This window comes from Gracilinanus agilis, chromosome 1, assembly GCF_016433145.1.
Source record: "Gracilinanus agilis isolate LMUSP501 chromosome 1, AgileGrace, whole genome shotgun sequence".
In the NCBI taxonomy this organism is placed as follows: domain Eukaryota; kingdom Metazoa; phylum Chordata; class Mammalia; order Didelphimorphia; family Didelphidae; genus Gracilinanus; species Gracilinanus agilis.
This window is the reverse complement of record NC_058130.1, coordinates 648,272,085-648,287,574: the sequence shown is the minus strand read 5'-3', so window position 1 is coordinate 648,287,574 and position 15,490 is coordinate 648,272,085. Positions and strand designations below refer to the sequence as shown.

The 15,490-nt window shown below is 34.4% G+C and overlaps 1 protein-coding gene across 1 annotated transcript in view; it reads right to left on the bottom strand.

The window, feature by feature from the left end:
* OXR1 (oxidation resistance 1) overlaps positions 1–15,490 on the bottom strand; it is a 193,652-nt gene that overhangs the window by 106,482 nt on the left and 71,680 nt on the right. Inside the window, exons 2-4 of the mRNA XM_044668761.1 lie at positions 6,941–7,023; positions 3,302–3,409; positions 2,549–2,662 (exon numbers count right to left, since the gene is read on the bottom strand). Of these exons, the coding sequence (XP_044524696.1) occupies positions 2,549–2,662; positions 3,302–3,409; positions 6,941–7,023 (305 nt within the window). The remainder of the gene's footprint in view (positions 1–2,548; positions 2,663–3,301; positions 3,410–6,940; positions 7,024–15,490) is intronic.

Sequence of the window (15,490 nt, the reverse complement as noted above, 5' to 3'; positions counted from 1 at the left end):
GACTCGAAACTACCACACCAATGCAACTACCAACAATTTGGAAATTGGTCTTGTTCAAGGACACATGACAAAACTAGTGGAAACGCGCATCGGCCAAGGGTGGGGGGGCGCGGGGGGGGTTGAAGGGGAAAGGGGAGCATGAATCATGTAACCATGTTAAAAATGAATATTAATAAATGTTAAAAAAAAAAAAAAAACCTCTGAAAAAGGTCTAATTATTCAAATTTATAAGGAGCTAAATCAATTGTACAAAAAATCAAGCCATTCCCCAATTGATAAATCATCAAGGGACATGAATAAGTAATTTTCAGATAAAGACATCAAAACGACCAATAAGCACAAGAAAAAGTGTTCTAAATCTCTCATAATTAGAGAAATGCAAATCAAAACAACTCTAAGGTACCACCTTACACTTAGCAGATTGGCTAAAATGACAGCAAAGGAAAGTAATAAATGTTGGAGGGGATGTGGCAAAATTGGGACATTAATGCATTGCTGGTGGAGTTGTGAATTGATCTAACCATTCTGTAAGGTAATTTGGAACTATGCCCAAAAGGCTTTAAAAGACCTTTGATCCAACCATACAACTGTTGGGTTTATACCCCAAAGAGATAATAAGAAAAAAGACTGTACAAAAATATTTATAGCCATGCTCTTTGTGGTGGCAAAAATTTAGAAAATGAGAGGATGCCCTACAATTGGGGAATGGCTGAACAAATTGTGGTATTTGATGGTGATGGAATACTATTATTGTGCTGAAAGGAATGATGAATTGGAAGAATTCCTTGTGAACTGAAAAGACTTCCAGGAACTGATGCAGAGGGAAAGGAGCAGAACCATGAGAACACTGTACACAGAGACTGATAACTTTGGCACAATCGAATGTAATGGACTTCTCTACTCACAGAAATGCAATGATCCAGAACAATTCTGAGGGACTTATGAGAAAGAACTGTGGGAGTAGAAACAGAAGAAAAACAACTGCTTGATCACATGAGTTGATGGGGATATGATTGGTGATGTAGACTCTATAAACGATCACTCTAGTGCAAATATTAATAATGTGGAAATAGGTCTTGATCATTGACACGTTTTGTAAAACCCAGTAGAACTGCTCCTTGGCTATGGGGAGGGGGGTCGGAGAAGGGGAAGGAAAGAACCTAAATCATGTAAGCATGGAAAAATATTCTTAATTAATTAAATGAACTTAATATTTTAAAAAAGAACAACAATTAGGACTGCCTCCTCTGGCTAATAATTCTACACTTCAAAAATTCTTTACTGGATACCCTATTCTCTCCTCCTTTGTACTGGTAGCCCTGTTCCATACTACAGCTAAGTCTGTTCCTACTACCTTTGTTTTCATACTTCCTCTCTCCTTTGTTTCACCCTTTCAATTATCTTCTTCAGCCCAGCTCCCCACTCCAATCTTTAATCTTCCTTATGTGGCTCCTTCTAATTGCCTCCAAACATACAGGTTTCCCCACATGCTTTAAAAACTTTCACCTGACCCTAATTTCCCTCCAAACTTAGATGTGCTGTACCACGCCTCCATTTCTTCTCTTCCAACACACTTTTCAACCCCTTAAAATATTACTTCTGATCTCACCTTTCAATTAAAACTATTCCAAGGTCACCAATTATCCCTTAATGGTTGACCTCAATAGTAAAAATGATTTGTTATTTAAAAAAAAAACACTACAGACTTTTTAAAAATTTATTTTGTTGCACTCCTCTCTAGCTCATACTTAAACGTTTATAATTCCCATCCCTCAAGATGACTTTGTTTGGCTGGAACTCTTGATTTCTTTTAACCTGTTCTTCCTTTTTAATGCTCAGGGAGGAATAAAACTCATTATCTTCTGCCATTCTTTTCCTTAAGATTTTACAAAAGAGTTTTTATTTAAAACCAATGACCATCACATCAATATGTTCGGCAAGTCAAGGATTTAGCAACTTGGGTCATACCTTTTATAATAGCTGACTTATACTGATTTAAATTGAGGTTAGCAATATCAGATATATACATATATAATTTGAACCCAGAAATTTAATCAACAAATGGTACATTTGCTCCCATATCAACTACAAATTTAGGTTTAAAATTAACTTAATGCATTTTTAAAAATAATCTTCATAGGATATAATGACAACTTTATGGGAAAAGCTAATTAATTAGCAGAAATCCACAGAGCATGTACTACTTATAAGGCAATAGGTGAGGTTAAATAATCCCTACAGATTGATGACAACGGTTTTCAAATATTTCAAATAATCAGAAGCATTTATTATGTGCCTACATATATATCAGGCAACAGGGATATAAATGCAAAAAAATCAAAGTTTGTTTCTTCAAATAAACAAAAGGACAATAAACACCTCCATTAATAATATTAAGAAGGAAAGGATTTGAGAAGACCATCAGATTTAGAAAGCTTTATTTATCAAATAAAAAATAATTCCTAGCTGTGGAAAGAGCAATTTCAAACAGAAAGATAACATATTTTTGAGACCTCTTTACTACTCTTTTTCAAAAGAGGATACTTACTGTTGGCTTATCAAATTCAGGTTCTGATATACTTGGTGACATAGGGCTTACAGGACTAAGAGTTGGGGAACTCTCAATACTAGACTCAAAATTAGGATCAGGAACATATAAAACCTGAAAAAAATGTTCACACAAATATGAATAAAACTGCAATAATAAAATTCTACTTCCTCCCTAAGCTATCAAGAATATTCATCACTTCCCTTAATCTTAGCATTAAATAAAACATCATTTGATAGTAATCAAAACCAAAATTAAGTAATACTTAACTTCTGAAAAAGAATAGTAGTCTATAAATTAGTTGAGGCAAATAATGATAATTCTCCTGAATACTTAAAAATAATTTACAAGCAATTTAGAGTATTATTGAATGAATAATATAGAAGAATGTAAATCACTTGTTTTTTTTCTCCTTTTAAATGGCTATTCTATATTTATACAACATAAAATATGCACGAGTTATTCAAGTTTCCTATATTTTAGTGTCTTCCACTGAACCTTCTCTACAAGTATAAATTAATAAATAACTTGACTTTAAGCAAATATATTAAAATACTTTGACAAATATGTACAAAAATGTTATGTGATTTATGTGATTAAGTCATAATTATACACAGTAATGATAGCAAAGTATGTTTCCGTTACATGCAAATAAAAATTTTCTGACAAAGAAAATTGAGCTTAATAATTCTCCATTAAACTTATTTTATTTTTTACCTTTTCTAAGTAGCAAGGCATAAAAACAATTATTACCTGTCCAGTTACAACTGCTCGGGAAAACAGCTTATTTAACTGAACCAGCTCATTGGGTGTAGTATCATATGACAGAGCAATACTATTCAAAGAATCCCTTGGTCCAACCTGTTTCAAATAGAAATAAGTCTTTTGAATCTATTTAAAAGCAAAATTTGGGAAGTAGAGTGCAAAGATGAAATAAAGCACTTTACCTTATGTATAAATGAGCTAACTTCAATTTTGGATTTTACTACCACAGTCTTAAAGGAAACCAAGTGAAAGTAAATTCCCTAGGTAAAGCTTACTTTTATACGCATTCTCAGGATCTAAAGAATTGTATAAAGCAAAAGATTAATTTATACTAAAATCTCAAATGTAAGAGAGCAGTCCCATCTAGGTACATAAATGAATAAAAAATGACAAGGAGTCACAAAAGCTGGATTTGCATTACTTTAGACAACAATGTTTACTAGCTCTATGTCTGGACAAGTCACTTAGAGAGATTCATAGAGGAGAATGAAGAATGTAACTAAACTCCTTGAGGGGATAACTCCAGCCAATGTCTGTACCTAGTAGAGACATAACTGAAAGTTCAATTGAAAAAAACAGGATTTGGGATGGAGAGTGGCTAGAGATGAAGGTGAGGGAAGTACTGAATTTGCTCCAGCACATGCAGCCGAGGTAAATAAAGAGTGATGGTATCACTGACAGGAAATCAGAAGTGTCATTGGGGGAAGAAGCCCATTTTTAAGATATGTTAAGTTTGAGGTAATTGTTAGGACAACACAAGTAAGGAAGTCCATGCAAATTTCATGCTGGAGTCAGGACTAAGGATGCACATGTGGATCTCTTACATACAGAGGTGATGTTTGAAGCAGTGATATTCGAGTGAAAACCAGAGCTAAGAAATCAACCTTGGAAAACGCTCACTTTCACTGAAAAATCAATAGTCTTGAGAGAGCAAGGAAAAGCTCCAGAAGCTCCAGGACAGTAGTTGTTTTAATAGTAGCCAACTCTGTGACCCCACCAGGAGTGTACTTGGTAAAGATTCTGGCGTAATTTGCCATTTCCTTCTCCAGCTCATTTTATAGATGAGGAAACTGATGCGAAGAGGCTTAAGTGACTTGCCCAGGGCCACACCTAGTACATACCCAAGGTGGTATTTAAACTCAGGTCTTCCAGACTCCAGGCTCAGTGCTCTAACTAAATAAATAGTGTCAAATAACCCAAAGGAGAATTTTGAAATTGAGGAATAAGAGAGTAAGTTTGGGATCAAAGTGTCAAATGTCAAGGCTATATTGAGGAGAATGAAGATATGAAAAAATACTTTGGCTCAGTGAATAGGAAACCATTGATGACCTCTGAAAATACAGTTTTGGGGAAAGAATCTTTTACATCAAACCAATATGCTAAGATGGAAAAAAGAATATGAATGCATTTTCATTGAAAAGGTTCAATGTTCCACTTTTAAAATATGAAATAGCACATAATTTTAATGTCAAATGGACGTTCTTGCTGGTCTGGAAAATGAAGTGACTTTAAATATCACATTTGAGAATGTTTTCTATAGACACAATGTATAGGACCAGACTATCAAGCAATAGCAATTCAAAAAAGAGTTGGACAGTAATAGAAAATACTGATATAGAGAGAGTGCTTTACAGTGGGCAGAGCGCTTTCTCATTTATGCTAACTTCAATTTTGTTTATATGTATTAGATTATAGCTTCCTAAAATGAGCTATGGATATCCCTGCTCCCATTTTATAGGTGAACAAATATAGGCCTGGCAAGTCTTAAGTAACACCCAAGTGGAAACTGTCCAAAGCAGTTTTAATTCCAGGTTTTCTTGAAATCCAAGGCCTAATATTATTTTTTTTCTTTTCTACTTCTGTGTTGGAACTGACTGGGGGGCCTACTCTGCTGTCAGCTAAATGAAGAAGCCATATTTAGGGTAAACTTTCTTTAAGATCAGTCTACACCTCCAGATTCTCACTCGCTTATCTCTCACCTTTCCATTCTACTAATAAAATATTAAAAAATCTACAACCAGACTCCCCATTTTTTATCTTAATGGGAGAGAGAGAAAGAGAGAAAGAGAGAGAGAGATTGCCTTGTAAATATGACAAAAAAAAACCTAAAAACCAACTTAACATTTTTCCACATCTGCTTATTTATGTGGATTACTATCATACTACCTTTTGTACTTACATCACAAACTATTGTACTATACTTAGCTGGATCTTTCCCTTTATCACAGTTCATGCAGTAAGCAGAGAGAACACAGGAAGTACTGTGTTTATAAAATATCTAAAGATGGGCTGTGATATTATGACGTTTAGGCGCACTTTAAAACATTTTCTTCTAATGATTTCTTTTTTCCCCAGTTCAAAAAATATTAAATGCTTCCGATATACAAGGCAATGCGTTAGGTTCTGAGAATTTACCAAAAGCAAAAAATGGATCACTGCCCTTAAGGATTTCATATTCCATTGTGGGAATACGAACATAGGCATATTCAAATAAATTTGTGATTTCATTCATTTGATGTTTTCATCACATAATAATCTAGAAATTTATTCAAAATGACAGATCAAAAATGATCACATAAATTTAAGTGGTTATTTATTAATATGTTTAAAAGCATGATTCTAATCTAAATACATCTTAGAACTTTTCTAATTTAATCTCTGCTGCTTAAAATGTTAGTCATTTAAAATGTTTATAATTATATGAGTGGTACTCATTTTTTTAAAAGAAGAGATGTCTTCATAAATGACTTAAAATACATTGCCTGCTTTCATTTTCTTACAATGCATTTAAATGAAAAAGAAAAGCTTAAACATGGTTGTGTTAAACTTTGGAGGTTTATATGATTACATGATTGATTATATGGTACATTTATGTGTGATTGATTACATGAGTGTATGTTATGTATTGATTGCATGTGTCACTGACTACAATAAAATAAAATAATATAATATGATATAATATAATATAAATATGCAAGTTATAACCAATCATATAAAAGCAGCACATCATACTGTCTCATGTCAATATTCCATACTAACCAGAAATGGGAAAAGTTGACTTGAGGGAGATTTGAGAAGCATTTCAAGAATGTGAAAATCCAAAAAATGACAACCTCAAAAAGCTGACAACCTCAGCTTTACATCAATGAAAATGAGTTTTAAAAAGTCAAAAGGTTAATTTATAAGAATTAATACTGAACACAATACTTTAAGTATCCTTTCTATAGTTATGATTCCCTATTATCAGAGCTAAAAATTGAGAAGGGCAGATTTCAAATATAAATTTCAATATAAAAAAGTCAACTTGCTTAAATAATTTTCATAAAAAGAAATGTAGACTTCCAAAATTATTGTACCTAATAAATATGAAATCTGTTGGAAACTGTCACATGTTTCTATCACATAAAAACAATCTTTAGCAAAAACAAAAATACCCAACAATCTAAAACAATACTAAGGATTTAATTCCTATTAATTAAAAGTGAAGTAGACATTTAAAAATCGAAAATAATACTTCTGATGTATTATATAAATATATAATATATATAATATAAATATAAAATATAAAGACATCTCCTCAAACCAACATACTCCAAAGCTAAAGCAGTATTTAAACAAGTAACTCACAGTATATTCAACAGTCCCTTTAGGTCTCTGAAATGACAATCGTCTTGGATCTTTCTTGTCTGGGGTCTTCTTTTGGCCAGTGTCTGAAAAAAATGAGGTTAGAAATTCATTTTCCTCTGAAAATATCATCATGGGTTGCTGAATGAATAACTCCATGAACAGACATCTAATTCACCAGTTTGCTTGTTCCTTGGGGTACTCAGCCCCCAAAGACAGCCAACTGTGGAAATCAGGAATTCACTTTCTTTCTTGCACTAGGAGTTGATCAGTATGAACCCTCAGTGATGGCTGAGTGGCTGAGATCAATTAACCACACAAATACCTACTAGCAGAAAAGAAATTAAAACTAAAATTAGTATCTCTTTCAACAATTTTTACCTCAATGTCTATTTAGAAAATCAGTGTTTCTAATTGTTTCTGTACCTTGTCATATATGCTTCAGTGCCTTTTAATAGCACACAATTTCTATATTTCATCAGGTAAGATTTAATTAAAGATATAACTTCCATTATAGGCTTATTTTTAAATAATTAAATTATTTTCTTGTCATGACAAGGTAAAAAAATACTGTGTGCAAACTTCACCATAAAAAATACTTATATCTTCATTTTTGATTCTGCTAAAATTATTTATTTCAATCAACAACTTATCTTGAAATTAGAGTTTGGGATCCCAGTGGTTTTAGAAGAGGGATCCTGCATAGCTGTTTCAGTATAAAGCTCTATAAATACTTTATTATGTTATTTTATTTTACTCTTCAGTACCTTTATTCAATGAGTAATAGTTAATTCTCAAGTATTGATAATCTCATAATTACCAACATATTAAAAATACCTAATTAAAGTTTGTTCCTTTCATCTTAATGAACATTTTGAAAATAGTAATTAAAATAGCTTCTACAAAAACATACTCAAAGGGCAGCTGGGTAGCTCAGTGGAGTGAGAGTCAGGCCTAGAGACAGGAGGTCCTAGGTTCAAACCCGGCCTCAGCCACTTCCCAGCTGTGTGACCCTGGGCAAGTCACTTGACCCCCATTGCCCACCCTTACCAATCTTCCACCTATGAGACAATACATCGAAGTACAAGGGTTTAAAAAAAAAATACTCAAAGCAAGCAAATCTTTAAAAAATATAGATATTTTCTCTCAAAAACATAAAACACATATGTTAGAGGAAATAAGATTATAACAATCTAAAAACTGTCCTAAATAACAAAATTTAGCAAATCTGTTCATTCCCCTTATTCCACTTATTTTTATTAATATTAACATTTAAACAATATTTTTGTTTATAGTCCCTTACAAAGCGTATTTTTTCAAAACCCTAATTTGTTATGAACATCTGAATAATGTGCCACTACTAAAGATAATATAGGTTTGAATTCCAAAACAGGCTAGAAAGCTTTATTGTGATTAAAACTCTACTGACACGTTTGACATGAAAGAAACTGGGCAAAGACATTGGGTCTCTCACAGCTATTTTTCACTACTAGCGGGCTCTAGTTGTTACTCAAATTCTATTTGGAATGGAAAACACACTGAAATGAAGCTGGCTGTTGCCACTACATTGCCAGCAGAGGGAGCTGATCGTATGCTTCAAAAAATAATGTTACATTTTCTGCTTTGTAATTATTATTTTTTTCATGCTGTGAAATATAAGATAAAATACTAGATTACTTTAACTAATGTTATTTGTTTTCCTAGAATTATTTTTAAAAAATGAACTTCTGTCAGAATTAAAACTTTTTTTTTTTAATTCTACACAAGTCTAAGCTTTCTTGGATCTCTAAGATTTGGAATTGGGGTGCTGATATTTACCACCTTTGAAACTTCACTACAATTGAAGTAAAATAGTATGAAAAGCAATATATAAAGTTTATATCAATTCAAAAAGGCAAAATTACTGCTTTAGTTTTTGAAAGGGATAATCTATAACTACCTGAAAAATTATTCAAAGTGACAATTAAAGAATAAAAACAACTGATCACCTATCCTGAACCTGTTTCAAAGACAAAGAAAGATTAAAAACATATGTTGGGGGGCAGCTGGGTAGCTCGGTGGATTGAGAGTCAGGCCTAGAGACAGGAGGTCCTAGGTTCAAATCTGGTCTCAGACCATTCCCAGCTGTGTGACCTTGGGCAAGTCACTTGACCCCCATTGCCTACCCTTACCACTCTTCCACCAAGGAACTAATACACAGAAGTTAAGGGTTTAAAAATATAAAAAAAAAAAAAAAATAGGCAGGACTATGGAGAAATGGGCTTACTATAACATTACTGAAAAAATACACAAAGGGCTACCTTTCCATTCATTGCAAACAACTCTCCTATTCCTTTAAAATAATTCACCAATTATAACCCTTTTGATTTTGACTCCCACTTGCACAAGCAAACTTCAGGCCTTTTTCAAGGTAAAGTGCCATATTTATTGTAGTGATCCCTCACTTTTATCACAGGAATGACATTCCAGACACCCCTGCCATAGGTGATAATCCATGAAGTAGCAGGAGAGCAAAGCAGGAGAGCGATGTTACAGTCACTGAGCCAATCAGTGCCCAGGATACAGAGCACAGCACTGGTGAGGGGCACCCATGCGTCCCCAGCTGTTGGTTAGGAGTTAGTTCAACAACCCCCCACCTCACCCCAGGAATGTCAACTCTCTCAGATCAGCTTGGCTATCGGGAGGGGGACAGGCGGGGTGGGCTGAGGCCAAAGGATCGGAGCCTGCAGCACCCAGCATGAAAGGGGCAGTCAGGGCCGATGAGCCTCCCCGTCTCCTGGCTAGCTGGGCACAATAGGGAAGGGCCCCCCTGTCCCTGGGCCCCACTTCTAGGGGCTCTGCCCAGCATCCCTGGTGTCCTCGGAAGTGTCCTACCGATGTGGTGCAGATGTCTTTGAGAACTCATTGGCTTTTGCTCCTGAGGCTCTGCTCTGGCCTGCTCTCTCCTCTTTGTTAGGTGTGACTCCCCTGTGTGCCAGGCCCTGCCCCCTTTGGTTTCTCTGCTCCCAACCCTCGTGCCCACCACATTCTGGCCTAGTTCTGCCTCCCCCACAGGCTCCCACCCCAGCACCTGTTCCTTCCCCCTCTTCTCCCTCTGTGGACTGCCTCCCAGATCAGGGGAGCCCCTGCGAGGATCCCTCCACCCTTTGTTCTTGCCCCAGCCTGGCTCTGTGTCCACAGGCCTCATTCCTCCTCATGGAGAAGGCATGTCTGAGCCCTAGCTTACCCCTCTCCCACCCAGAAGATGGAGGTGGGGAAGGATTGAACTCCAGGCGCCAGGGCTGCAGGCCTCAACCCTCCAGTCTGTTCTGTCCACTAAGACTTCCTGCCCCTGAGCTCATCCCCATCCCAGAGGTTTGGACAGAAAGGCGGTCTCCCTTCTTAGGCCTCGATGCCCCCAGGTTCTGCTGTCCAAAGTACCTTGCCTGGGCTCAGCTACTGTCTTGGGTGGGTGGGGGGGAGTCACTATTGGATTTTTCATTCAATAAACTGGTGGTTTCTACCCAAACAAACAAAAAAATCCCGATATAGCAAAACCTGCATGATATAGAATTGATATAGTTTTTTTAAAAAACCTGCGATACAGTAAAGGTGTCATAATTGAACTGGAATATAGAGAGGGACGATTGTACATATTCTAGTATAGTAGGAATTGTAGGCAGAGGCGAGATGATTGACATTCTATCATTCCAACTTTATCCCCACTTCCAGCATCCCAGGCCTAGCAGCAGTACAAAGCCTCAAAGGCTGCCCCTATTTATTTATCTATTAGGGAATGATTCTTTTATAAAATTTAGTGATAATTAATGATAATATTTTGTCAATTATTTCCATTTTAACCTTAGCTTTAAAATTATATATTTTATTTTCTGAGATCTCTCTTATCATTTGTTTGATCACAGACTTTTCCTCTATTCATAGGTCTGATAAGTACTTTTTCCTTCTCTTATTTGTTTGTGATGTCCTCTTTATACCTAGGTCACACTTCCATTTGGAACTTATACTGTATGTGTCTAGCACATAGTAAACACATTAATGACTTTCTTTGCCTAATTTAAGGTATGAGTTGTTAAGTCTAAAAAACATTTCTTCCACTCTTTTGTCCAAATTTTCCTACATTTTTTATCATCAAATTGTGAGCCCTGGGGGAGAGTCAGGCCTAGAGATGGGAGGTTCTAGGTTCAAATCCAGCCTCAGACACTTCCCAGCTGTGTGACCCTGGGCAAGTCACTAGACCCCCATTGCCCACCCTTACCACTCTTCCACCTAGGAGCCAATACACAGAAGTTATGGGTTTAAAAAAAATGTTTTTAAAAAATTGTGAACCCTTACCCCAGTAGCTGGAGTCTTTATGTTTATCAAGCATTAGGCTACTTAGGTTCACTTTTTTCTGTTATGTTGTATATCTAACACATTCTGCTACTTATTCTTTTTTTTTTTTTAATTTTTTTTTTATTTTTAACCCTTGTACTTTGGTGTATTGTCTCATAGGTAGAAGATTGGTAAGGGTGGGCAATGGGGGTCAAGTGACTTGCCCAGGGTCACACAGCTGGGAAGTGGCTGAGGCCGGGTTTGAACCTAGGACCTTCTGTCTCTAGGCCTGACTCTCACTCCACTGAGCCACCCAGCTGCCCCCAGCTACTTATTCTTTTTTAAAGAGTATCAGATTGTTTTGAGAATTACTGCTTTGTAATATAGTTTGAGATCAGGTACTATTAGCTTCCTTTATTCCCACTTTTTTCCCCATTATAATTCCCCTGGTATTTTTTACCATTTATACCTCCATATAAATTGTTTTCAGTTCTGTAATCCTTTGGTACTAAATAAATTTATGTAATATTGTCAATTTTACTATACTAACTCATCTTATTCAAGAGAAATTAATATACTTCCAATAATTTAGGGGTATCTTCCTAAAAAGTGTGCTATATAAATGCATTTGTAGCATTTTTCATATATATATATATATATATATATATATATATATATATATATATATATATAGAGAGAGAGAGAGAGAGAGAGAGAGAGAGAGAGAGAGAGAGAGAGAGATAAGTGGCCTCCCGAATATTTTATACATTCTGATTGTAAATGTAATTTCTTTTTCTACTACTTCCTAGTGGGTTTTATACAAAAATGATGATTTGTATTCATTTACTTTATCTCCTGTAATTTTGTTAAAATTACTGCTTAAATTATCTTTCAGTTGACATTCTAGGGTTTTTTAAATACATGATTGTATTATCTTTTCTTCTTTAGGTTTCCTCATCTATAAAAGGAGGGAGCCTACTGTAGAGTGAAAAGAATTTGAATTCTGGCTTTCTTATTTGTTTCTGTTTGACCCTGGACAAGTCATTAAACTTCTCAGGGACCNATATATATATATATATATATATATAGAGAGAGAGAGAGAGAGAGAGAGAGAGAGAGAGAGAGAGAGAGATAAGTGGCCTCCCGAATATTTTATACATTCTGATTGTAAATGTAATTTCTTTTTCTACTACTTCCTAGTGGGTTTTATACAAAAATGATGATTTGTATTCATTTACTTTATCTCCTGTAATTTTGTTAAAATTACTGCTTAAATTATCTTTCAGTTGACATTCTAGGGTTTTTTAAATACATGATTGTATTATCTTTTCTTCTTTAGGTTTCCTCATCTATAAAAGGAGGGAGCCTACTGTAGAGTGAAAAGAATTTGAATTCTGGCTTTCTTATTTGTTTCTGTTTGACCCTGGACAAGTCATTAAACTTCTCAGGGACCCCAGTAACATGCAAAATGGGATCATTTACCAGATGCTCTCTACACTGACTTCAGGCTAAGGTGAAAATCTTAAAAATGCAAGACTCACTAAAGTGATGTAGTGTGAATAAAGCAAAATGATATATTATGTCATGACTAGAACTATTTAAAAGATTTTAAAAGGTAAGTAGTACTAAATTTTAAAGAATGCAGACATTCAAAGAAGAGGAAAATGTAAAAAATAATCAACCACACCAAACTGATTATAGTAATAATCAACATATTCATTGTTCATCATCATGGAATTGTAGGTTACCAAGTATGTAAGTTCTCTTCCTCCCCATTACCCCCATCATGCCACTCTCCCCTCCCCTAATGCATATACTACCTCTCACAATTGAGGATCCCTAGTTTTCACAATATTTTGATTGGGGAAGAAAGTAACTTTGGAGCAGGGAACATGTGGATAAGACAGATCTGGATGATATAAGCCATTTTGAAATGTCAGTGAAAAGCATAAAGGCTCTAATTCTTTGACACTGGTCAATATAATAAATATACTTTTTGCCTTTGCTATTGATAACTTTTTTTAAATGTGTAAAAAAAAGTCATCAAAAATGAAAATGATTTATAGCTACTTTACAAAAACAATTTGGAATAAATAAGATTTAAATTTTTATCTCAAAAGGTTCATTATATTTCTTTTAGAAAGCTATGACTACTGAGTTTATATTCCTATCTATAGAAAACTGATATATAAGCGACTGAATTTTAAAATCCACATAAGGTGTGTGTATACATGTATACTATGTAATGCTTAACATTTTAAATACATTTGTGGCTTATAGCACTGATTAACTTTCCATGAGTTAGCTTGGGTTTTTTTTTTTCTCTCCTCAGCAAAACCAGAGAAAAGCAGCAATCCACTAAATAGATGGTCAACCTTAGTCACAAAAACTTGAGTTCAAATCTTGCTGGTGAAAGACAAGAGTGAAGAAGAACAAATAACAACCTCTGAATGCCCTCTTTCATTAGGCATTAAGTTACAGGCTAGTTGCCCACCCAACATCCCTAATGGCAGTATACATGCAGGTGTTTCCCAAGTGAATAAAACCACAAACTTATCTAAAATAAAAAATACAAGAAAAGTCAAATTACTACAGATCAAACTCTCAAATGTGATAAAGGACTAAGACATTTCCAAAAGCTAACACAACAAAATAAATTTCATTTCTTTATTCATACCATTACAGTGAAACATAGATAAGAAAAAAGCCATTTTGATAAGATATACTCAACATGAAGCTTATTTTCATTACCATAAAATATTCTTAACATTTCCTTGAAACTATACAGAAGTATACAAAAAAATTCCAGTTTCCCAAAGACTACAGTTGCATATCACACACAGAGCAAAGAAAAGGAACATGGTAACCATGTATAGGTTGTAACATATTTCCAATAAAAACTCTTTAATTTCTTTGAGGTATAAAGGTTAACAAAAGGTTGGGTTAAAAGATATGTAACAATGGCAATTTTCAAGGCAAAGTTCCAAATTGCTTTCCAGAATGAGTGGACCAGCAGTATATGTGTCATTTTCCTCTTTTTTATTTCCTGATCCAAAAGGGATGAAGTAGAATATCAAAGCTGCTTTGTTTTCATTTCCCTAATTAATAGTAAATTGAGGTATTTTTTCATATGAATTCTTGATGGCCTAGATTTCTCTTCCTTTGAAAACTGCTTGTTCATATCCCTTGACCATTTATCTATTGGAGAATGTCTCTTAAGACTTATATTATGAATCCATTTCTTAATATCTTAGACATGAAGCCTTTATCAGAAAAACTTGCTACAAAAATATTTTCTCAGTTATATCTGTTTTTCTTTAAATTTTTACTACAATTGATTTGTTTGTATAAACCTTGGAAATTTGATAATCAAAATTGTTCATTTTTTTAATGTGATCCTCACTAACACATGGTTCTCTAACCAAAGGGCCATATTTCTTTTCTTTTCTAATTTATGATGTGATTGTGGAAGGATTTATAAGAGAACATAGACATCACTCAAGGGAGTACACATAGTATTCCCAAAGATCTCAATTTTCTCATAAAATTTTTTGAGAGTACTTTTAATATATCAATACATATATCCTTTCTTTCATTCTTAAAAGAGACCAACTTAATAACAGAAGGTATTTATTCAAAAAGGTATATCAAATTATTACTTTCCATCTACCTAAGAACTCCATCAATTTAAAGAACAAGTGCAATATGCAACTTCTCAAAGAACCAAAAAATGTTCTAGAAGTTTGATATTTATTCAACCACAACCCAAAGACACAAATTTAACAACAATATTCTCATAATTTCTAAAGTCTCAAAAATAGGCAGATTCAAAGACTAGATAAAATTGCATCTGCTTCATCAGAGATAAAATATGTTTTATCAAAGAGGTAGCAAATTAAATGAATGACGTTATTTAAGAACATGCCAGAAACTAAACCTCACAACCTCCTCCCTCAACCACCACCACCTAGTTTCATCTTGCCTCACTTCCTTCTCTCAACCTTAACCTAAAGAAACAAGAACTCAGTTCATCTGCAGGTCAGATTAAAAATTGATGGAAACACTTAAGTTGTAAGGCCAAGGAAAGCTGCAAGTCTTTACTCCATGTAAATTCTTTCAGGAGTTTCTAGGAGTTATAAACTCCTACTGATTTAAAAATAATAATAACCTGATGCATAATCTCTCACTTATATCGTCATAACATTATTAAATAATTAAATTCAAACATATTTTGAGTATTTC